At 38.2% G+C, this 23840-nt stretch overlaps 1 protein-coding gene across 5 annotated transcripts in view; it reads left to right on the forward strand.

The window, feature by feature from the left end:
- LOC101860888 (X-ray repair cross-complementing protein 5) overlaps positions 1-23840 on the forward strand; it is a 77358-nt gene that overhangs the window by 29151 nt on the left and 24367 nt on the right. For all 5 annotated transcript variants that reach the window (XM_035969282.1, XM_035969285.1, XM_035969284.1 and 2 more), the window contains 10 exons: positions 566-663; positions 2957-3061; positions 3679-3753; positions 7296-7343; positions 14112-14166; positions 15856-15949; positions 17222-17300; positions 19818-19925; positions 22065-22141; positions 22690-22773. In XM_035969282.1, the coding sequence (XP_035825175.1) occupies positions 566-663; positions 2957-3061; positions 3679-3753; positions 7296-7343; positions 14112-14166; positions 15856-15949; positions 17222-17300; positions 19818-19925; positions 22065-22141; positions 22690-22773 (823 nt within the window). The remainder of the gene's footprint in view (positions 1-565; positions 664-2956; positions 3062-3678; positions 3754-7295; positions 7344-14111; positions 14167-15855; positions 15950-17221; positions 17301-19817; positions 19926-22064; positions 22142-22689; positions 22774-23840) is intronic.

The following is a 23840-nucleotide window of genomic DNA, read 5'->3' on the forward strand; positions in this document are numbered from 1 at the left end:
TTCACGTTTATTTTATAAACCTTGACACCCTAAACTGGTTCTTGACAGTGGATATTCTGGCTTTAGGCCTTTTCTCAGGCTCAAAGCAAGATTCATTTTTATATAGTTAATATAGGCGAATATGATGACAGGAAAATATTTTTTTAAAATAAGTAAGAACAGACTGAAATACCTAAGTTACAGTATCCCAGTGCCACACTGACATCATGTTGTTGACTGGATATAATGTACCTGCATGCGTGCGTGCCACATGTGTGTGTATATATATTATATATAATATATAAATGGATCATGCACTGTCATCCCTGGAGAATGGATGAGCCCTGCCCCCGCCTGGAAAATTGAAAAGCCGGGTCGGTAGTCACCCTGGGAACAGTTTTTGTTGGAAAATCGAAACTATGATATATGGTTCCTTTCGGTCAAGTGTAGGCCTTCGAAAATAGGCTTTCGTCATAAATTTTTTGGACCAAATCTCCTTGAATTTTAAAAATTTCTCCTTGAAACCTTGAATTTGATGGGAAGTTCATGGCAGGTACCCTGAGTTTGTTGTTCCTCTGTTCCTCAGAGTTGAGATCATCAGGACTTGCCATGGCAGATTGGGGTTTTGCTCATTTTGGGGATGATGATGAAAATGAAGACGAAGATGGAGAATTTGGATTTCAGGTATGTGAAATTTTTAAAATGATGTTTCATGCATCCCCCACTCCTACTTCTGACGAATAACCAAGCTGAAGATCAGGAAGAGGTTCAACTGCACTAGTGATAGATTAACATACATGAGCGTTTGTGCAAAGGTGTTCTTGTACAGTATTTTCTTGGGGGGTGAGGTGTTATTGTCTTTACTGTCATTCTTTCTCTGTTTAGCTGTTGGTCAACTGCTCCACCTCTTTAATGACATTATACTTTGGTGAAGATGGTGTCAGACTTGAAAAAAAAAGTACAGTCGAACTTGCTCTAATGGCCACCTGTCTCAAGACATTTACCTGTGCAGCTAACTACTTCTCACTCTTCCCCCTTCCCCCCTCCCAAAGAGAGCTTCTAAAATGTAATTTGTGACAAAACATCCACGTGTTTGAAACAACTTTTTATACTTCAGGTGGCTGTCTTGGACAATTTTGACTGTTGTTTCACACTGAAATTTAAGTAATTGTGTCAGAGTTGACTGTTGATGTTTAGGTTGTGCAAACCCTCCTTCCAATTTCAGTTTTACTCATCAAAACTTTGACAAAAGATCAGGGTTGGGTTGATTTAAATCAGGTTGATTTAAATCAGTTGATTTTTTTATATTTAAATCAACTTGATTTAAAAAAAAAAATCAGTGATTTAAATCACTTTAAAATTATTTTTTTTAAATTCAGTTTTTACATATTTCAACATTCAGAATTCCTTTCCTTGGTTTCATAAAACAGATATACGGTTTAGTAGACTAATATATTCATGCTTAAAAGTCTGCTTTCCCTCCTTTCACAGTAAAATAATACAGTATTCAATTTACTTTTTTTTCCATAATTGAAATCAGAGCTGGGTTGATTTAAATCAGTTGATTTTTTATATATTTTAATCAACTTGATTTAAAAAATAAAAATCAGTGATTTAAATCACTTTTTAAAAAATGTATTCAGTTTTTACATATTTGAACATTCAGAATTCCTTATCTTGGTTTTATTAAACAGATAAGGTTTTGTAGACTAATTATAATCATACTTAGTTTAAAAGTCTGCTTCCCCCCCTGTCACTGTAAAATAATACAGTATTCAATTGACTTTTTTTTCATAATTGAAATCAGGGTTGGGTTGATTTAAATCAGTTGATTTAAAAAAATTTAAATCAACTTGATTTTAAAAATAAAACTCAGTGATTTAAATCACATTAAAAAATGTATTCTGTTTTTACATCTTTAAATATTCTGAATTCCTTTCCTTGGTTTTATAAAACAGATATAAGGTTTAGTAGACTAATATAATCATGCTTAAAAGTCTGCTTTCCCCCAGTCACTGTAAAATAATACAGTATTCAATTTACTTTTTTTTTATCATTATTGAAATTAACATTTTCTTTTTCTTTTTAGACAACACAAGCGCACGCACACACACACACACACACACACTGTAATGAAATGCAAGTTTATCTATGCATAATTACCCCCCCCCCCCCTTCCTTTTAGACTGACATTTTCTTCATTTTTTGTCTGTAGCCATAATTCACTGATATATATGTATAGCAGATTAAGGCTTTCTTTTGCGGTTGCTTAAATTAATAAGTTAAAATAAAGACAATGCCTTTTGCACTAAAAGAACATACTTTTAGCAACCAAAAATCCCAAACTGTGTCGACATTTTAAAATAAATTTAAAAAAAAAAAAATAGGATTTAAATTTTAAAAATCTTGATTTAAATTTTAAAAATCGATTTTTTAAATTTTTATTTAAAAAAATAAAAAATCACCAACCCTGCAAAAGATAGCCATATATGTAAAATCAGTCTTAGTATTTTCTAGGCTAGTCATATAACCAAAATTTTGCTTCATTGTGTTATTCTTTGTCTTAAGTAATATTTATAAGCACTTCTTTTTTGTTTTAATTAAGAGTCCAACTGACACCAATGACAGATCACCACGGTGAGCATGAACCTTCGAAGAGCACTTCAGAACAATGTTTTCCGTACTATTGATTCTTTGCTAAGAGGACTTATATTTGAGATTAGATGCAGATTTTTTATCTGTGACATTACCTTTGTTAGAACAATTAAGTTTCGTGGACTGAACGTGAATTTAAATATTGATATAATGGACTCCTGCATATTTTTCTTTTTGAAATTTTGGTTTCGTCCCACTGGTGTTTTGAGGCTTCCGCAATGTAACGTCTAAATTCTAAAGCTGCAGTAAATGACTTTACCATGTGTCCTTGTGTGCTGTCTTTTCGTTGCATGACTGACTGAAAGCAACATATTTTTTACAGGCCCGTTTTAACCAGAGGGATGGTCTTATTTTCCTGATAGACACATCAAAATCAATGTTTGATGCTGCTGACGATGAGGAGTGTTTATTTCAACTTTGCATGAAGGTGAAAGTATGATCCTAATATAATATAATAAATAACATAAATTTGTATAGTAAATAGCATTTGCATAGCGCATATATATATATATATCCCTGCTCAACAGCAAGCTCTATGTTTTAAAATCTACATTATTACCCCAGCAGACTCTAGAACACCCAGAAACATTCTAGACTTCCTGAGAAGCATAAAGTCATAACGTTGGCCTATTATCTTCATCTCTTAAGTTTTACTGCGCACAAATTTGTGTCTCTGTGTGTTTAAACCATTATTAAATTATATGTATGTGACTATGTGTGTGTGTAAGAGAGAAAGATAGATGGGCAGACAGACAAATGAGCATTCGGATGGACTGTTAGACAGATGGAGGGAGACAAAAAGAATGAAGGGCAGAGAGAGAGAGAAGAGTAGGAGACATGGGGTTTGGAGGGGGGGGGGGGTAAGAAAAGTTTTGTGCTGTATTGTCTGTTTGTGTTGTTGTATTCCATTTTATTTTAAAATGATACTTCCTATACAAGAGTACATAGGTGCAACTGATCGTTTCATTTTTTGAATTATTAATTTTTTTTGTTTACTCTTTTTGACTTTGACTTTTTATCTCAAACAAAACATTTTTTATGCAGGCTGCAAAGACAACAGTCCAGAACAAGATCATCAGCAGTGAAAGGGATTTAATTGGAACAGTGTTTTTTGGAACAGTGAGTATTTTAGTTAAAGTAATCTGTTTCTTTGCTGTGTGTATCAAAGATGTAAAAGTAAAATCCTGATGCTGGGCAAGTGATGGGCTAGTGTCACTAAGGTGTTCATGCAAGTGTAAAAACAGCATTCTTCGCTGTGGCAAGCAATCCACTTAAATCCAAATTTGGAAAATGTTTGATTTTTCGGAGTGGCTAGCCGCCCGGTCTGGGGTGGCTAGCGTTTTGCTACTGGAACGAATTCGGTCGATTAGCCTGACACTTCTTGCCCAAGGGGATTTCTGTGCATGTTCCATGTTCTGGCCCGTGGGGGTTTCTCTCTCTCTCTCTCTCTCTCTCTCTCTCTCTCTCTCTCTCTCTCTCTCTCTCTCTCTCTCTCTCTCTCTCTCTCTCCCTCCCTCCCTCCCTCCTTCTCTCTCTCTCTCTCTCTCTCTCTCTCTCTCTCTCTCTCTCTCTGCCCGCTGACAAAATTGTTTGCTTTCAACTCAGTGCTCAGGGTGTCCAGCAAAGTCGCAAAGTCGTAAAAAAGTCGTAAATTCGGCACTCTGGTCGCAAAGGTCGTAAATGGTAGTAAATTTGCCTTGAAGGTAGTAAAAATTTGGTAAACGGTCGTAAATTAGCCTGCATACTGAATGATGAAGCCAGCAAGACTTTTCAGTGAACCCTAGCCTCAGTTTTTGCAGGTCGCGATTGTGATATAATTATTCGTTTACCTTTTCCCCGTCCGAGAGTACGTTTCACGTGAAAAGCCGGCTATGGCGGCCGGTGGAAGTGTATGTGACACCGAGGCTCGATCGGGAAAATCGAGATCTACTTTCGCTTTCGTTACCACCCTGAAATTTGACGAAGATAAACTGATAACGCAACATTTGTAATACGCAGGTTGTACAGTATAAACGCTGTGTCGCCGTGCAAACAAAATTTATTAATTACTCGGACTCTGTCACTTGTGGGGGTTTTGGGGGGGGGGGGGTGAAAAGAAAATACAAGCTTTGTCCGATTTTTAGATTGTAGGGTTCGCCAGCGTGACAGGTCAGTGAACCTTCGCGCGAGGCACTACAAGGTACGGCATCGGTGAGCACCAGCGTTTCTTGGGGTCGCCAAAGTTCATTAAAAAGTCGAGCGTTGCGAAGTATAGGACTACGGAGTAGGGCAGGGATTATTGATTTTTAAAAAAAGACATTCGGGGGAGGGGGGGGGGAGCGGATGAAGGCAACACCAGAGGACAAAAACTGTATGCAAATTTCAGAATTTTGATTAGATTTAGAGCCCTCTGCAAAGCGCGCGTTGGTGCAGGCCTTGTGTGGAATCGGGATCCGTCATACCTTGTAAGCCGTGTTATTGAAATAAAGTGTTCGCGTTTCATTTGTTGGGTGATAGTAAATTAGAACAATATTGTAGCTTTCTGTTCAAGACTGGCAGATTTTCAGTGCCACTGCCTCTTGCCCTCTCACAGTTCTTACACCTTTCACAGTTCTTACACCTCTCACACTGAATATGTTTACTCGAGTCATTACGTGTGTGCGCGTTGTTGTTGTGTAACATGGCCCTGGAAAATGGAGAAGCCGGTTTGGCAGTCACCCTGTGTGTACACATTAGGTACAAATCTCCCCCACCTCCCCCTCCCACCTCCACCAGGGCAGTGCTACTGACTGAAATGTCTTTAGGCCATTCCCAAAGGGAGGATATTAACATGTTCTTATGCACAGTAGAATTGTAAATGGGCTGATTTATCAATGTCATGCTCATACTGTGCTGGACCCGCGTAGGGGAAACTGCTGCCTTTTCTGTCCTCTTCTTTACCATCGTCATTTTCCTCTACTTCTTTTGTATGTTTGTCACACTTGTGAACTTCTATTTCCGGGGTGCCTTGATAGTCGAAGCTTGGACTTCTCTGTTGACATCCACCCCTTGTCGCTCATATCACCTATGCAGTTGCGAGCGCCGTAAAAACCTTACTAAAACTAAATCTAGCTGCAAGCAAGCTTGTGGTCGTCTGTCTATCCTCCATTTTGTCGACTGGACTTTGTTGTGTGTTCTTTTCGTTCCATATGTTATGTAATAATAATATATATGTTATTGATGGCGCAGATTAACTCCCTTTTTCAAGCTGGTGTGGGGCTTGATTTGCTGGGTAGTAAATTTTTTTCCAGGTAGTAAATTTTTTCAGGAAATATTGCTGGACACGCTGAGTGCTGGAACGTTTGTTTACACTTGTGTCATGGGCCGTCACATGCTAAGACAAGGTCGCGCCCAAGTCTTGCTCGGACGCGAGATAGGGCTATTGAAACATATTGGTAGTAGAGAATCTTTTATAGCATCACAAAACTTCATTTCTATTTTTAGTAACTTTGTCACCTTCATTCCAATGAATAATAATAAAGGGTGATAGATCTAGTCAACTCGTGAGGGAAACCCCGGAGAAAGTTAGTAAAAGTTGCAAAAAGTTGCTAGAAAAATTAGCAGAAGTTGTGCAAAAGTTGCGCTAATGGCAAAAATTGCGCGAGCAAGTTGCAGAATGCGGGCGCAAATTCCTGTGAGGACAGAATCATAGATGGCGGAAATACGTCATCTATATTTGGGCTAATCACAGAGGTGTACCAGGTGCTCTCTATAGCTTCATGTTGCTTGGAAGGCCGCGAGGCCGTATTTACGTTACCTAGTACTAGAATTAGGTGAACAGCTCTGGGTGAGCAGAAAAATGCTAGTCATCCAAGGTCGCAGAAATCCCCATGGGCCAGTAGCGTCAGGCTAATCGACCGAATTCGTTTGAGTAGCAAAATGCTAGACGCCCCGATTTGGGCGGTTAGCACCAGCTTTGATTTTTACACCCTCCAAAGCTCTAACAAAGATGCATTTTTCAGCACCACCAAAATGCTATCGTCAAGGCTTACAAATGTTTTGCCTTTCTTGATTCCTGATGGGAACAACACAACAGAAACCTAGTTTTTTGCATCTTGTGTGAAAAGTACCCAAAGTTAAATGGGTTGCTTGCGACACTAACGATATTCTAGCTTTAGTGGTAGAGGCTTTAGTGAATTGAGGCCCCTAAATAATGTTAAGCACTGCCTATGACACAGCTTATCAGTGAGTGGTCACTAAAATGTCTTTTGGCAGGACACGACTACTTACTTAGACTCAGAAATTCTCATGTCTTGAAATGCATGAGGCAATCAGAGATGACCACAGAGATCTGTCTGGAGCAAAGGCAGAGGCATCACTCCATTTCTTGTCTTCTAGCTACAGGTCTTTCCCTATTGTCTTTCTTCCTGTTTATCTTTGGCCATCCTTTAACAAAAGCATATTCTGACTTAAGTGGTAGAAGACATAACAACTTTAGCTCAGAAAACGGGGTACCGCACAGTGGCAACCAGCCATGGCTTGTTTTGAGAATGACTATGCTGGTGTAATGCTGTGTCTGTGACATTGATGTAATTTCGTGATTATTTTATGTATATATTGTAAGACCTTTGTTGGCTTTACTTGTAGATGAATAAAAGTAGTACAATGTATTCCCATCGCAATTTAATTTTCTATTTCTTCAGGAGGAATCTGAAAATCAAAGTGGATTTAAACATGTTTATGTTTATCAGGTAAGTCTTTTACTTAATTTGTAGTTAATAAAACTTGCTGTGTGTGCTCATGATTTTAAAAAAGTAGACTATACGTCTGGCATGCACATAGCAATCAGATTTTGAGAACCTGAATTTTTTCTTAAATATTATTTGTCTTCAAAATATGCACATAGCTAAAACAATTTTTACATATATGGGAAAAAACTGGCGTCTGCGATGGTAGGTCTAATTGAACAGGGAATTTCGTTTACTGAAGTAGATGTGATGAGAGAGGTTCGGGGGGGATGACTTCTCTCTAAGCAGAGGACAATAGCATTGGCCAAGAACTTACACACTATGAAACAACTTTCCGGTGTTTTGCAAAGTTAGGTCTAGTTGAAGCTGTAGTAGATAGTGGATCATGGCGGAGCAAAAGAAGTGGGAAAGCTTCTTGGTCGAGGAAAAATGGCTGAACCTAGCAGATATAAAATTTTAAAAATCAGTGTCAAAAACTCAAATATTCGACTATGAACCCAAATTAGCTTAGGAGGCATAATTCATTTATAATTTTGACCCAATGGTACAACTGTGTGTATCACCCTTGATATAGCCTGAAATTTGCACATAACAAAATTCATTCCTAATGTTTTTATAAATGTTTTACAGCACTTGCAACTGCATAAGGTCATATGAGCGTGCGGGACACATTAAATATGTTATTTGGTAGAAATTTTGAATTCTGCCAGAGTGGCTGCCGAAGCCTACTCTTATCGATTTTAATTTTAGGACCACCAAGGGATCTTTAACTTGCGCAGCTTGCACACAGGACCTCTGAGTTTTTTCGCCCTTATCCGAGAAGGTTAGGTGTTACATCTTACCTACCGTAAGATCTGAGATGTGGTTGAAAGACAGCAGTAAGAAGGAGCCAAGGAGTAGCAGTAGAAAGGCTGCAGAAAGAGTCAGAGGGGACAAAGGGGAGGAGGCAGAAAGTGGAGACAAAAGCAGACAACAGAGCATGGTTAGAGAGCATGTAAGGAGCAGAAAATTTTCCATTGCTGTCAGGTTTTGAACTCGGGACCTATCGAATGAGAAGTAAACACTGTAACCTTTGGACCACGAGAGCCCCCCTAGCTAACAAAAAGATTTCCGAGTCCTGCCAACTTTGCTATTTATATTATATATATGCATGCTTAACTGTATACTAGAGAACAACAATTCCTAAACTTCCACTCAAACAACACTGAAACCTACAACGCAGACTTCACATTAGACGAACTAACATCGTGCAATGCAGCCCCGGGTCCGGATGACATCCACAACCAGATCATTAGACACTTACCCACAGAAACACTTACACTCTTACTAGACATATACAACGACATGTGGTGGTCGCACTCCTTTCCGGAGTCTTGACGTCTCGCCACTCATTCCAATACCCAAACCAAACAAAGACTACACGCACCCATTCAATTGCAGACCAATAGCACTGATGAGCTGTCTGTGCAAACTTATAGAAAAAATGATTCTCAGGCGACTCATGTGGTTTCTGGAGACGACGGGCTTGCTGAGCGGTCTCCAGTGCGGATTCAGAAAAACACGATCCTTTCTGGATCACCTGGTCCGCCTGGAGTCCTTTATAGGCGAGACATTTCCTGAAGGCGGCCACATGATCGCCATCTTTTTCGACCTGGAAAAAGCCTTCGACACAACCTGGAAGTACGACATTCTCCGAGACCTGCACGCTCTCGACATACACGGTCATCTTCCTGCCTTCTTTGGCAATTTCCTGAAGAACCGTTCCTTCCAGATTCGTGCCAGATCCTCCCTTTCAGACCCCCACTAACAGGAGGAAGGTGTCCCCCAGTGAAGCATCCTTTCTCCTCTCCTATGTTCGAAATCAAAATAGATTCCATTGTTTAGATCCTCCGAAATAGTATAGACAGTTCATTATACGTTGACGACTTTTTGATATGCTACCGTTCGAAAAACCCTCGACTAAGGTCTATGGAAAGGCAGCTGCACAAACTTGAAAAGTGGGCAAATAATAATGGCTTTAAGTTTTCCCCGTCAAAGACGGTTGCGGTACACTTCTGCCGATCAGGCAGACGTGTACTGCAACCGGATTTGACACTATACAGGGAAAGGATTCCCATCCAGGACCAGCGTTGTTTCCTCGGCATTATATTTGACAAGAAACTCATATTCATACCTCACATAAAAGACCTTTGTGTGAGGTGCCAGAAAACGTAAAACGCTTTGAAAATTTTATCACATCCGGAGTGGGGTGGGGACTCAAAACCCCTTGTCTGATCCAGGCTTGACTACAGCTGTCTCGTTTATGGATCGGCAAAACACCACGTCCTGAAAATGCTAGACCCAGTACAAAACCAAGGACTCCGCCTCGCCCTGGGGACTTTCCGCACTTCTTCAGTGAAGAGCCTCCAGGCGGAGGCAAACATACCATCACTCACACTCAGACGCACACAACTCTCACTTCAATACGCAATTAAACAATGCTCGACACCAGAGAACCCAGCACACGACTCGACTATTTTCAGAACAAACCCAGACACCATAAACACCAACAAAACAACGAAAAACTCATCAAACCCGTCGGCCTCAGAGTCCTCGAGGACCTTAAAAACATGCAATTTTCCAAACGGGACATCAACAATTTGTTTTCCCCAAACTCTCCTCCATGGCACCTCACCAAGACAAAAATTGACTTACAGCTGACCACTCACCCCAAAGCAAGCACGAACACCAAAACATTTAAAGCAGAATATGAAAAACTTATAGAAAAATATCCTGCTGTGGAGCTAATCTTCACAGATGGCTCTAAGTCGGACTCCTTTGTGGGTGCCGCTGCCCTTTCCTCAAACAGTACACACCAGAGGAGACTCCGTCCCGAAGCCTCCATTTTCTCTGTGGAGGCCACTGCCATTGACCTGGCAGTGGACTCCATAGAAAATTCTCCCGACAAATCTTTCCTTATCCTATCTGACTCTCTGTCTTGAATCGCCTCACTCACAAACTTCACACTCTTACATCCGAAAATAGTCAGATTACAACAAAAATTACACACGTTGGCTGAAATCGGGAAGAATACCTAGCCATGTGGGCATCCGAGGAAATGAGCAAGTGGAGTGGACCTCCTGACGAAAGAATCCTTGTCCCTTCTGTTGGGATCAGCGATGAACACTCTCCCACAGACTGACTTAAAAAATATAGTAAAAAACTACACCTCCAGTCTGTGGGAGACTCATTGGAAAAAGCAAGTAAACAACAGCCTTCACTACATTAAGCCCAAACTGGGACCGAGAAATCCTTCGGGCCTCTCCAGAAGAGACAAAGTTATTTTTACTCGATTTCGATTACGCATCGGACACACGTCCCTGGCACATAAATACCTCCTTCAAGGAGATGAGAAGCCGTTTTACCATTAGACACATTTTAACAGAATGTCTAGACTTCGGAGAGACCCGAAGGAAATATTTTAGATGCAAAAAATTGCTAGATCTGTTTTCTGTCTTTGATCCCAACAGAATTCTGGATTTTATCAAGGCCATTGGGAAGTTGTGAATGGGATTGTTAAAATTTTTTTGGTGTTATTTAAAAAGTTGTTTTAAATTTATTTATTTACCTCAAATTTTTAGCAGAGGTGTTGACCAGAGTCAGGCTGTGCAGTGTACTGTTGCAAACAGGACCAACCTTTTTTCACGCTCTCATATGACCTTATGCAGTTGCAAGCGCTGTAAAACTCTTAATAAAACTAAACTAAATTATACAAGTTTTGCAGTAATGTAATGTCACTTGATTAACATGATAGTGACTTGATACTTTTCTTGAAGAAATACATTTGTAGTGTATCATCAAGCAAAGTTTTCTTGAAATCTTTAGTCTTTTAAACCCTATCCGTACGTCGTGTTTTACTATCGTATCCATGCAACGTGGGGAACTCTGTACCGCCACTTTCAAAGAGGAAATTTACTCGTTAATCCGATCCGTACGCTTTGCTGCTGCACAGCAGTCTGTCAAAATGATTTTTTGAGAAATACTGAAAGTTTCAAAGAGATCTTCATACTAGAAGAATTCTAAAATGTGAAGAATACAACCCTGGGGTACAAAATGACCCCAGGGGGTACGGATAGGGTTAAAGGAAGAATGAATTGTGAAGCATCGTGCTGAAATAAGGCGCTCTTCAAAGTAATGAAATTGAAGAAACTGGCATTTTCCGCCAGTTGGGCAATTTTTATCAAATTTTTGTTTTTTGGCTCAACCCCTTTCATGCCCATTTGAAATAACATTTCTGTGATAATTTTTCTAAAATACATTGATTTAAGGCACAAAAAGTGTAAATTTTGAATTTCCAAGTACTCTCTATCTATGAAATTCACAGAAGTTTGGTGGCCATTGTCATGCTAATTTTACCTCTGAAACCAGGCGACCCCCACCTTCTTCAATCATGAATACCTCGACTTCTATTCAAGATCGATTGGTATTTTATTCATTGAAAGCAAACAAAATTTACAAGCTTTAAGATGATATCAGTATTTCCACATGCTCAAAAACTGATGAGCACCAACCATATTCCACCGCTTCACGTGACAAAATTGTTTGTAGACCTGTTTAAGACGCTTCATGCTATGTGCCACATCACCCCCAATTATATCAAACTCTGAATTCCAAGTGGAAAGTGAACAAGAATAAGGAGTTTTTAGAATTGTGTTTTATATATCTATATTTATATGAACTTTTGCCAATAGGTGGGTACCTTTAATGTTACATTATGCAGCGCTGAGGGTTGATGATACAGTTTTTAATATTTTGTTTTTACTTCAATTTTTCTATTCATGTATATCTCCTCCTACAAAAACATGTATTTACAGACCAACGGATGGCATGCTAAGCTGTGACTGGCGTTACATAACATCTAGTCAAATTCTTTCGGACGTAACTATGATGACTTATTTCTTAGAATTTGAACATACAATATTATTTTAACAGTTTTCTTATTGCTTTAATTTTCAAACATAAGCATGAAGAGCATATAAAATGGTGAGGATCACAGAAAAAGAAATTTTGAATGCCATTGTGTTTGCATTTGTGTCATCATTGTTATGTCCAAAAGAAATGAAAAACTTCCCGTTTTCATATATCTTAATTTCTTTTATGAAATTTTGAGCAAACAACTATTCAAAAGATTCAATTTGACTCACAATGCATGTTAATGAAGGAAAAATACCACTTTATTCACGTTTAACTATGAACCTCTGCAAAATATCAAATATCTTTCGAACGTAACCATGATAACACAAAATGAAAAATACCCTGAAAAGTAATTTATAGAACGTAAAATTATTTTGATAGTTTTCTCATTCCTTTACTTTTCAAACATAAGCATAAAGAGCATATAAAATCATAGAAAAGAGAAATTCTGAACGTCTTTGTGTTCGCATTTATATCAGCATTCATGTAGTTATGAACATAACCACTATGACACATAATGGATAAATGCTTGTCGTCATTTTGGAACATATCATCGATTTACATCGAATTTTCCCCTCTCGTTGACCTCTAACCAAACACCGGTGGTCTCATCCAGATCTACCACTACTTGACCTTTGGAATGCAGTGTGATGTTAATCATTACTTGGTTTAAATTTAACTAAATGGGGGGAAACATTTTTCGGACATAACAGCTTTTTTCTAACATAACATGTTAAGATTTGATGACGATATAAAAAAACTTAAATGAATTTGTCTCATCCATCGTTATTCTTCTCTCCATCTTACATCGCACAACAATACGCTTTGAATGGATTCGACAGGACCAATGCACGTTCCTCCTCTTCTTTTATTTCTTGTTTTCTGATTGGTTCTTTCGAGCATAGCAATTGAAGACAGAGCGCGAGGCGTCGCGGGATTTCCTTTACTGAGAAATTATGCTCGGTCACAGCTTCGGAATCAGTCAGGGCAGAGAGTAAAAACATTGAACGATATTATGCTCGTTCCAAGACCCCAAAATGGCCGATAGAAACGAAGTCACTGGGAATCGATGTTGCCTTTCGAAATGATTACACGAGTTATTCTCGAAAATGAAAATCTAGAAGGCTCACAAAGAAAAAACAGCTACAGGTATCATTATTCCTGATATAGCACCACAAGTAATATAGTTATAGTAGTAAAAGTGTTGAAGGAAGAGTTTCTCAGCAATGATTTCATTGTTGAACCTGATGACAGAAAAAGTACGAACTCGACGCGTCATATTTTGCATTCTAAAAATACATTGATTTCAGAGCTAAAAATATTTGTAAAATTTCTTCTGATGGCCTGACTGCTATGTCTCTGTTCTCGTAGCTGAAACATCATATTAAGCACCACATATACAAATTTCAAAGCTGTAGCACCATTTTTATTGGAAAAGGAAAGGATTTTGTAAGGTTTATGAAGAAACCCCCACCTATTGGCACATATATATATGTTTACTTGTTTACATATATATATATATATATATATATATATATATATATATATATATATATATATATATATATGTTTACATTGTAATGACAGTGGAATCAGCTCTTTCGGCCGCATGTCCCAAGATCATTCCCTGTACAGACACCTACTTTCTACTTCATCTGTTACATTTTCTTATCTATGTTTTAATGGCAGTTTTCAAGAGGATCACCTGTTTGAGGTGACCACTCTTCTTTTCAACAATTGATGGTCATCATTAGTAGGTTTGACTGTACTTGCACAAGCTCAATTTTGATTCTGTCTCTTATATTTTCCTACTTATAGAGCCTAGATCAGCCTGGAGCTCAAAGGATTCTGGATTTAGAAGACATGGAAGAAAGTAAGAATTTCATTTTGAAATGCACTCTAGCAGTGTTGTGTTTTAGATGTATTGAAACTAGCGCATGAGTGCACTTGGATAAGCAAACCTATCTTTTTCTCCCGACAATCTATTACATTTTCGTACATACTGGTCTGCTAGTTTCTTGTCTTTGTTTGTGTGTGTCCATACATATTTCATAATATTTATCAATTCCTTGCACTATAAGGCTGTATTTGTTTTGATAACCCTATAGTTTTATTATGGATTTTGTAATGTTTAATAAGTGTATTGTTTGGTAGGTGGGCTGGTATCAGTTCTCTTGCACTACTTCTTTTCAATCCTAATCCGTTGTTGATGAATTGTAGACAATTCTTGATGATTCAATGTAAAACAGCAATCTAACAGTGATGTATAGATAGCATCACTACAAAATGAGTCTCACATGTTGCATTTTGGTAATATGAAACCAGGGGTATAAAATTAAAGATCCCGTCAAGCCACACACGTTAGTGAAAAAGGTTTTAATGTAGCTGATTTGGTTCCAAAATTATAGTCACTTGAAACCTGGGAGTCGAAAACACACAGTTATGACAAAATCAAAGTTTTGCCTGCTATCCGAAAACAACGGAGTGGGACAAGTGACATTTTGGTGCAATACTTCACATACATTTCTGTTGTTTTGATTAAATCAGAGAGCCATTGTTTATTAGGTTGAAAAGAAGATATCATCAACGCATTTGGAGTCAAAAATGGAATCAAACATAGTGTCTTAATGGGGCCAAAAACAAGATGACAAATTTCATGCTGATTTGATGAGATGAATTTTTGATATAATTTTGATTTGTAAACATACTCACAAACCCTCACGCATACATGCATGAATGCATACACACACTGATACACACACACACATGCACGTGCGCACGTGCACACACACACACAGTGATACTCGTTTGTATATATACATATACAAGCTGGGCCCCCTTTCGATGAAAGGAGTGGTCGGTGCATTAACGCCAACTGAAAGTCATTGGCCTACTACATTTACACTCTTCTGGAATGGAGCAATAAATCTTGACCGAAAAGTGACACACGTGTTTCCAAGTTGCCAAATATAATAATATTCTAATCTAAGCCCTACTGACGTTGTTCCCAGTAGCAAGAAAAAGAATTTGACAAAGGAGTGCAGAAAAAGGGATGATGGGCATCAAACGAAAGGATCACAGTCAAATTTAGCACCAAGTAAAAAAAAGAAAACATGAGGCTAGATCCAATAAATCAATACGGGTTGCACACTTAAAATAATGCTCAGTATTGCACGACAATGCGCGATAGTATCGAACGGAAGTACGACTTCAAGGCGGATTTTCTAAAAGTACAGAGACGGAAGTGTCGGCCTACAAAAACGATCGGCGAAATAAAGAAATTTAGCTTTTTGCAGCAAAACTGTCTCAAAACTGAAAAAACGAAGGGCCCCATGTTCTGGAGAATATTTTAAAGAATCTTTTGGCGAAAACCGCATGTTGATCGATGCAGTCATTAAAAAGCCTTTTGAATAGCAAAATTCGGCCACCACAAATAGATAATACATTTTATATATATGGACACAGACACACACGCAAGCACATGCACAAACATACACTCATAGAGTCATGTTTGTATATACATACAGAATTTGTCAAGAACAATTTTGTAATGTAATTTCAGATTGTGTTAGAACATTTTCCAAGGACTATGGGCACAATGAAGCTTACTCATTGAGAGATGCTCTCTGGACATGTCAAAACATGTTTGCAAGCAGGTGAGACTGTAGTACTGTTTAGGTAAAATTGAGATGCTAACAGTAAAAATTTGAATTGTTCACAGCTCTGCATTTGTGCAATGTGTAGAAAGGGGTTTGCTTGGTTGTTCCCTTTGTTATTTTGGTCTGCTATTAAATTGTGAGAGTGGGTGTTTGGAGGATGCTCTGGTGTGGTTTGCTCCTTTTTTCCTCTGTCAATTATCTATTGCCTTTACCTTTCCTCCTTGTTATCTTTGCATGCTACTCTCTCGGAATACCTCTATTCTTCAGCACTTATACGGCCTTTTTTTGTTGCAAGTACTGTAAAACTTGTTCTAAAACTAAATTGTGAGAAATATAGTCAACAAACATTTGCATTTATGAAATGGTTGATAAAAAGCGCATGCAAATTTTAATGGAAACAATTAAATGTAGAGTTTGCATACTTCTTGAGGCCGCAATTGAAATTTTTCTTACAGTCACTCACTGAGTAGGCTGAAATTAATTTTGATTTGCTCTCACCTTCAGAAAAATCTCAGTGAAGGATGTGACCTGGTAGATATAGATGAGACTGGGGCTTATAACCACAGTGTGACCAGTAGTCCCAAATGCAGCTGTGATTCAGCCCTAAAGTGGCCACCTGTCAAAAAATGAAAGCAAAGAACAACTCAAAGACAAACTGAATATTTGATAATGATTTTCATACAAAAAAGAATGGAAAGCCTCTAAAACAGATAATGTAGCCCATACTGATATTCCTTTTACAAATTTGATACAATCAATCTAACAAAAGAAGAGGGCACTCCCTCCTGCCTTTAATGCTTCCTCCTTTCCACCTCTCATTTCTTCTTTCCTTTGCATTGGCCATCCTTGTAATTGATTTAACAATAGGTGTAAAAATACAATATAATTTCAATTTGCCACTCAACAATCTGAAATATTAGTGGTTTGTGGTCACCTTGGAATTTTTAGTCTCATTGTCATCCTTTTCTGTTTTTTGATCTATTGAAATGCATCCGTTTATGCAATCTCCACCGGCATCCATGGTGTAGTGGTTAGGTCAGGAGACCCGAGTTTGGTTCCCGAAAGGAGAGATTTTTTATTGAGTATCTTGGCCATTCTGTCTGCTCGGGTTGGCCTTGACAGGCAGGGTCTGAAGCCTGCCTCGTATTGTGTCGATTGGGGCATAAAAACACCTGCATTTGAAAAGAAAAAAAAGTCATTACCATTCCACAACAGTACACCCTTCTGACATTTAAGATGACATAATTCTTGTTTTTCAATGTGATCCAGTGCGCAGAATCTTGGATCCAAGAGAATCATGCTGTTCACAAACAATGATGACCCACATGGAGCCAACCCACAGTTGAGAGTAAGGAACATAATTTTAAGGATTACTTTTAGTTTGCCATCAATTTGTTTAGTCCTTTTTTCTAAGCTTGTTTGAGTCATTTTATGATATACAGTGATGTACAATCTAAAGAGCAACTTTCCTTTTTTAAAATTACTGTAAAAGTGAGTTAACTCATTTCGCCCAGTCTACGTTAATATGTACGTTGGGCATGTGTGCTGGCCAGGACCTGTCTACGTGAATAGATGTAGTGGGTAATTACTATACTTAACCAGATCTTTTCCATGTTTCCAGGTTTCCCAAAAGAAAAATAATATCCATCACAACATTAAAAAATAAGTTTGCTTTTTATCTAGTCCCCCCCCAAAAAAAGAATGAAAGTGTTAAATATTGGAGGCAAACTACGACAAAATGAATTGAAATGACAAGAAGAGGGAAAAAATGAAACAACCGCAGAACCAGCTTTGCAACAACCGTCTTTGTTCTTGTAAATGTGCATCAACTGTGTGTTTGATTTTTATTTTGGTGTAAGGGCTGAAGAATAGAAAAATAGACTGAAATCTAGACACCCGAATTATTCAATTTGGTTTCAGTACCAGTGTCTTGAAAATCATAAAAGAAGAGGTAGATCTAAATTATAGATTACCAGATTTGCTATGGGTGAACTGAGTGCCTATGAGCTGTCATCCAAAGAAGAATTAAATTGTGTTTTATGTTCTCGTATATCCTTTCACTCTAATATTTTAATAAATCATCTTACATAAAATCTGGCGAGATTTTATATTGATAGGTTGAGTAGTTTAGACACCGTGCATGTTTAAAGTTTGTGTGTCAATTTATTACCTTTTTTTTTTTACCTTGGCTTACGTAAGCCAGGTGGGGACAAGCGCATTGCTCAAGGCATCCTAGGGCAAATAGGGCCAAGTGAAGTTTCCCAGACTTGAAGAACTCTAGTTCTTAGAATGTCTTAAGCTCCAAACGCAGTGGGGAACAACTTCTATACGCCTTCAACACGTATCTCAAGCCGAATGTATGTTGCACGATAGAACTGAAAGTGTTGCAAACGCAGTGCGATACAATGTATATTTAACTTCTCCACTACAGTGACACGATGACCTGAACAAAGACGAGGGCATAGATCACCTGACAATCAGGCTAATTCCAAAAAGATGTTATAGGGGTCAAAGATATTGAGTGCATGGGATATTTAGAAAAAGGGAAAGATTGGATGAATATCGTCATCATTTGGATGAGGTTCTGAACCACGAAGAAAAGTGCATAGATTACATCAGAATGAAGCCGTCAACGTTTCGTCCACTCTTGGAGCTAGTGAGTCCAGCTATCATCGAGTGCACGGTAAACTTTCGAAAGCCTTTGTCCCGAAGGGAACACCTTTAGATTACTTTTAGGTAATGTGGCTGATCTGTTCAGTATCATCATCAACATCATCATCACAATTACTGTTATCACCATCATCATTGTCACCAATACTGTCGTCGTCGTCATCATCATCATCATCATCATGGTTGTTAATAATTGTTAATAAAATGTACTACTCCCTGCTACGTACAAATCACTAATATAAAAATGGAAATGCATTGTATGTAAAGATTAAACTCTTTAATGCATTTTAAAAGGAACTTAAATTCTTTGATTCTGTTGTGTATAATACTCGTATGTATCTTTAGAAGTCTGCGATTGTTGATATTGATATGCCTTATGTATAGGTCGGGTCAACCCAAATGCGAGACAGGATCCACGATGTAGCAAGGCATTTGTGCACTTTCGTAAAAAAGTTGTAGCGAACACGTGTTGTGTAGCGAAATACAGCTGTGTTGTCGTCACTGCGTTTCAGTAGAAGGTTTAAATAGGGTTTCCAATGCATGTTCACACCGAAAGACAAATCCGTGCTGAAGACGCGTTGATGTTTGTTCTTACTGCGTTCGTAGCTTTATGAGAAGAGATGTTTTGGGAACTATCGTTCCCGCAAATGGGCTATTTTCTATTGTTTTTCAAGTTTGTGAGTTTTTGTTGTCAAACTTCTCAAAGTTGTTCATTTTAGAGAAAGACTAGGTGAGGTTAACCTTAACTTTTTTTGCAAATTTTAAACCATGCCCGGTTTTGGTTTTGATGTTCAGTTTCAGAATATTCACATTCACCTTCACATATTCTGTTGTGTGGTTGACTGCTTGGGCACCTCTGCAGATTTTGCAACCAATTTCTTCCACTCCTCTCGGTTTTCAGCTTTCTGTAGTGTGATGTTCTAGTCATTGCCAGTTCACTACTTTGATGTTGTCTTCCCATTATTTCTTCTGTCTTTTTCTTTGTCTCCCTGCTTGTGATGTACTCTTCGATAGTCTTGGCCATTCCGGATGGTTGTGTGATGTGCTCATATCATTTCAATTTTCAGAATATACTGCCTCGCAAAGTTCTAATTTATCTTAGATTCAAATACTTTTCACGTAATGGTGTGATAAAATAAGATATTTGAAAATTTGTTTGGTGTGTTCATATTTCTTGCTTTGTTTTTGTTTTCAGAGACTTGCGGTGACAAAAGCCAGTGACCTTAATGAGACTGGCATCGACCTAGAACTAATGCATCTGCAAAATCCTGGCCAATCTTTTGACATCAACAAGTTTTACAAGGTGATGTTGCTCACTACTGTTTACAGTTCTTATCTCTGTTTGCATTTATGTGTTTGCCACAGAAGATTTTGAAGGTAACAAGCTGGACTAAGATAAATGCTGCCTCTCTTACCCTCTTGCTTAACTCTTTGGCTTCCAAGGCATTTTCCGCGCTGTGACCAAGGCATTTCTTAGTCTTAGAATTTCAGAAGTACCCCTGTTCTTCTTTTGTGTCTGATGGGCATAATTCCATCTGGAAGTCAGACATGTTGTATACCAAAATGAAGGTAATTGAATGTAGAATAGTTTTAATCTAATAAAAAAAATTGAAAAAAATAATAAATCCAAACAAACATGGGAGGTAAGTGAACACAAGGTGAAAAAAAAATAAAAAATAACAAAACATTTTCAACTTACATTTCTCACAGTGTATAGCTGCTAAATCTAATCACTTCATGACTTGGTCATACTGAAGTATATCCAATTGTCTCTAACTGGGCCAAGTTTCATGCACAATGGTCAAGTATATACAAAGTTGTCGTACTTTTGGTGAGATCACTCACAATGAAAAAAAGATTTAAAAAAACGCTGCACACACGTCCCTCTTTGCGAATCTTCATTCTCATCGCTGTCGCTGCTGTCCGACTCAGGTCTAACTTCATCACCTCCTACATCACTATCGGAAAGTACTGACAGTTCCCCATCAAACTTTTCGAGGGCTTTTGAAGCAGAAAAGCGTTGTGACGGGCGGGGACCTGATGGGTTGGTTATCAGCCATTTTGCCGTTGCTATGCGTAAACTAATTCGAGCAACACAGGGCGGGTAAAAAAACCCATGAAAAAATGCCAAAAAACCAGCAGAATAAAACACAAAAGGCGCCAAATTCCTTCACTAGTTGACTGATGTATGGTAAGCAGAGCAGTTAAAAACATGAAACGGAAAGGTTGAGTCAAATTGTGGAAGGGAAAGGGAAAGAAAAGCGTGAGCAGATAATTCGACTCTTGGCCACGAACTAGGAAGTTATGGAGCCGATAGATCGGCTCATGGTAGTCAAAGAGTTAAGCATGATTGTTTAAAAGTATTACTAAGTGATGATGAACTGATTTAGAGAAATTACGCAGTTTTTAAAAATGATTCTGTTCTTTGTTTTGCTGTTGAAAATTATTTGTTCAAATGCTTAATGGGTCTTTTTAGCAAAACTGTCAATGGAAAAATTTAACAGACTTTGTTCTTCGTCTTTGTACTATGTATCTCCTCATACTGTGATCAGTCAGGTTACTTAGTGACAGCAGGGTTATAAATCTTGACATTTTTAGAGACAAAGATCCTGTAGTACTGTTCTGTTTTATGTCCTCCCGTCTTTCTGAAGTGGCATCCCCCCCCCCCACACACACACACCAGGGCAGTGCTACTGACTGATGTTGGTTTTAGGCCATTCCCAAAAGGGGGAATATTAACATCTTCTTATGCACAGTAGAATTGTAAATGGACTGATTTATTACTGTCATGCTTATACTGTGCTAGAACAACATAGGGAGAACTTCTGCTTTTTCTTTCCTCATCTTAACTATCATCATTTTCCCTCTATTTGTTTTGTATGTTTGTTACTCTCTTGTGAACTGTTATTTCCTGGGTGCCTTGATAGTCAAAGCAGACTTTGTGCTGTTGAGGCTAGAGTGGTGAGCAGGGTAAGCCTGATTCCCCGTTTGGACTTCTCTGTTGACATCTTCCCCTTGGCCCTCATATGACTTCATGCTGTTGCGAGCGCTGTAAAAACCTTACTAAAAAAAAAAAGCACTGGCATTGCTGATTTTCATCTAATTTAGATCTATCTCTAGAAGGACTGATCCTAATTTGTGAAGAACTTTGGGGACTCAAGAATGCCCCTCCCTCAGTCTGCACTAAGACCCCCTTCTCTGCAGGGTAACACGATGGTTGCTGATTTGACAACCTCCCCATAATATTTTGATAATATTTAATTCAAGAAACAGCTGAACCAGCTCTTACTGCCACCTGTATAAGCCAATCACCTGTACAAATGGCCACTTTCCATTTCATCCCTTGCGTATTTTTTACATCTTAATGACACTGTGTAAGACGGCCATCTGATTTGTTTGCTACTGCTTATTTTAACCATCTTTCTGTTGAAATATTCTGTAGGATATCTTGTACAATGATGATGATGACATCAATGAGATGGCCGATCCTGCAGAAAAGATGGAAGAACTATTGAGGAGGTATGCTTTGTAATTATTTTTTAAATGCCTTGTCTTTAATTCCCACAAACTAGACTATAACCTTTAGTTGCTATTGGTTAGCAGGGGTTTTGATGAGGTCTGCTCCTACTATTTTTGTTCAGTGCTACTGTTTTCCTAAACTATTCCTGGCAAAATGTTATCATCTCTGCTAAGTCAGGGTTAATTACATCTAAGCAATGTGGCAGTACGTTTTTTGCTAACGGCTTGCTTTTGCGATTCTGTTCTTTATAATGGATGAGGCATAGAAAAGGTTGGGGGCCTGTTGTGTCAAAGGATATGAGGATGTTTTAACCGGAGTGCCTCCAACTTTTGTAGTGTAATTTCTGACTAATTGTGATACAGTAGTGAATTCGGACATGTATTGCCAGCTCTGCCCATGAAAGTTGAAACTACTTGCGTGCTGTTGTAGAGTTAAATAGAAATTTGATAATTTCTGTGTCACAATAATTGTGACCACAATGGATTGTAAAATTGCAGAAAATTTGGGTCTGTTCTCAGGCAACCTATGTTTTTTGTTTTCCTTTCAGAGTACGATCCAAAGATCACAAGAAAAGAGCCAATCGACGAATTCCTTTCAGCCTTGGAGAAGGACTCAACTTTTCAGTTGGCGTGTAATAAACTTCTTTGCTCATTTACATTTACATATGCATGGGTTATTTTGCATATGAAATATATACAGGAAAAGCCTTAAGTCGAAGATGCCGAACTCATATGCCTAAGTCTGTTGTTTCAATGCATGTCTCCCCACGAGAGGTCTTTTAAAAAGAATTTATCTTTGTTCTCTCAACCGCTAATTGATTCTTGTCAGCCTTCAGGGACAGATGTTTGAGATTGCAGTATTGTATTTCAGAGACTCAGATTGTAATTTAAAACGAGTAAGCATGGTGCTAAGTCTTATTACCGCTGAAAGGGAGAAGATAAACCATCCTTTTAACTATAATTGAATTACACTAACGCTGGTACAGTTGAACCTTCCTCTATGGCCACTAATTCAAGAGAATCGCCTGTACAAATGACCACTTCTCACTTTTCCCCTTATGTTTGTTCTTCATTATAATGACACTAGGATGTTTACCTGTATAAGACAACCACTTTTCTCTACGACAATGAATGATGGTCATGAGCAATTTCGACTGTAATTACTACAGTTAACAATCTCACGAGAAAATTGTTCACAGCTGACTTAACTCACTGAGCCCTGACTCCCAGCAACCTAATGACAATTGTAGCTGTGGACGGTTTTCGCCATTTTCAAAAAGTATGAATAAGTACAAATTAAGGTATAAAAATAAAATTTTGTAAGGCAGTAGGATAAAGCTTCTTGTTTTAAACAAACAAAACTTTGTTTATGTATATTGACTGTGATGTTTGTTATAAGCATTCGAAAACAGTGAGGAAGCAGACAATTTGAGTATGAAAATAAAAGCCATTTAAGGTATTTATCATGCAGTCAAAACACAGCATTATGTGCTTTTACAAATAGTAAATTTGACGGAGAAAGTGAAGAACTATTTACATGAGCCATGCAGAAGAAAAAATACAAACTGACTGGCTAAATTTGACATTTGCAATATAATAAGGGCACATTTAATGAAAGGTATGCCTGGCATGACAATAATTGTGTGCACAATGTCAAGCACCCTCGACAACTAAGCAAAATAAATGTTAGAAATGAAAG

The sequence above is a fragment of the Aplysia californica genome, unplaced genomic scaffold (assembly GCF_000002075.1).
Source record: "Aplysia californica isolate F4 #8 unplaced genomic scaffold, AplCal3.0 scaffold00134, whole genome shotgun sequence".
NCBI classification, from domain to species: Eukaryota; Metazoa; Mollusca; class Gastropoda; order Aplysiida; family Aplysiidae; genus Aplysia; species Aplysia californica.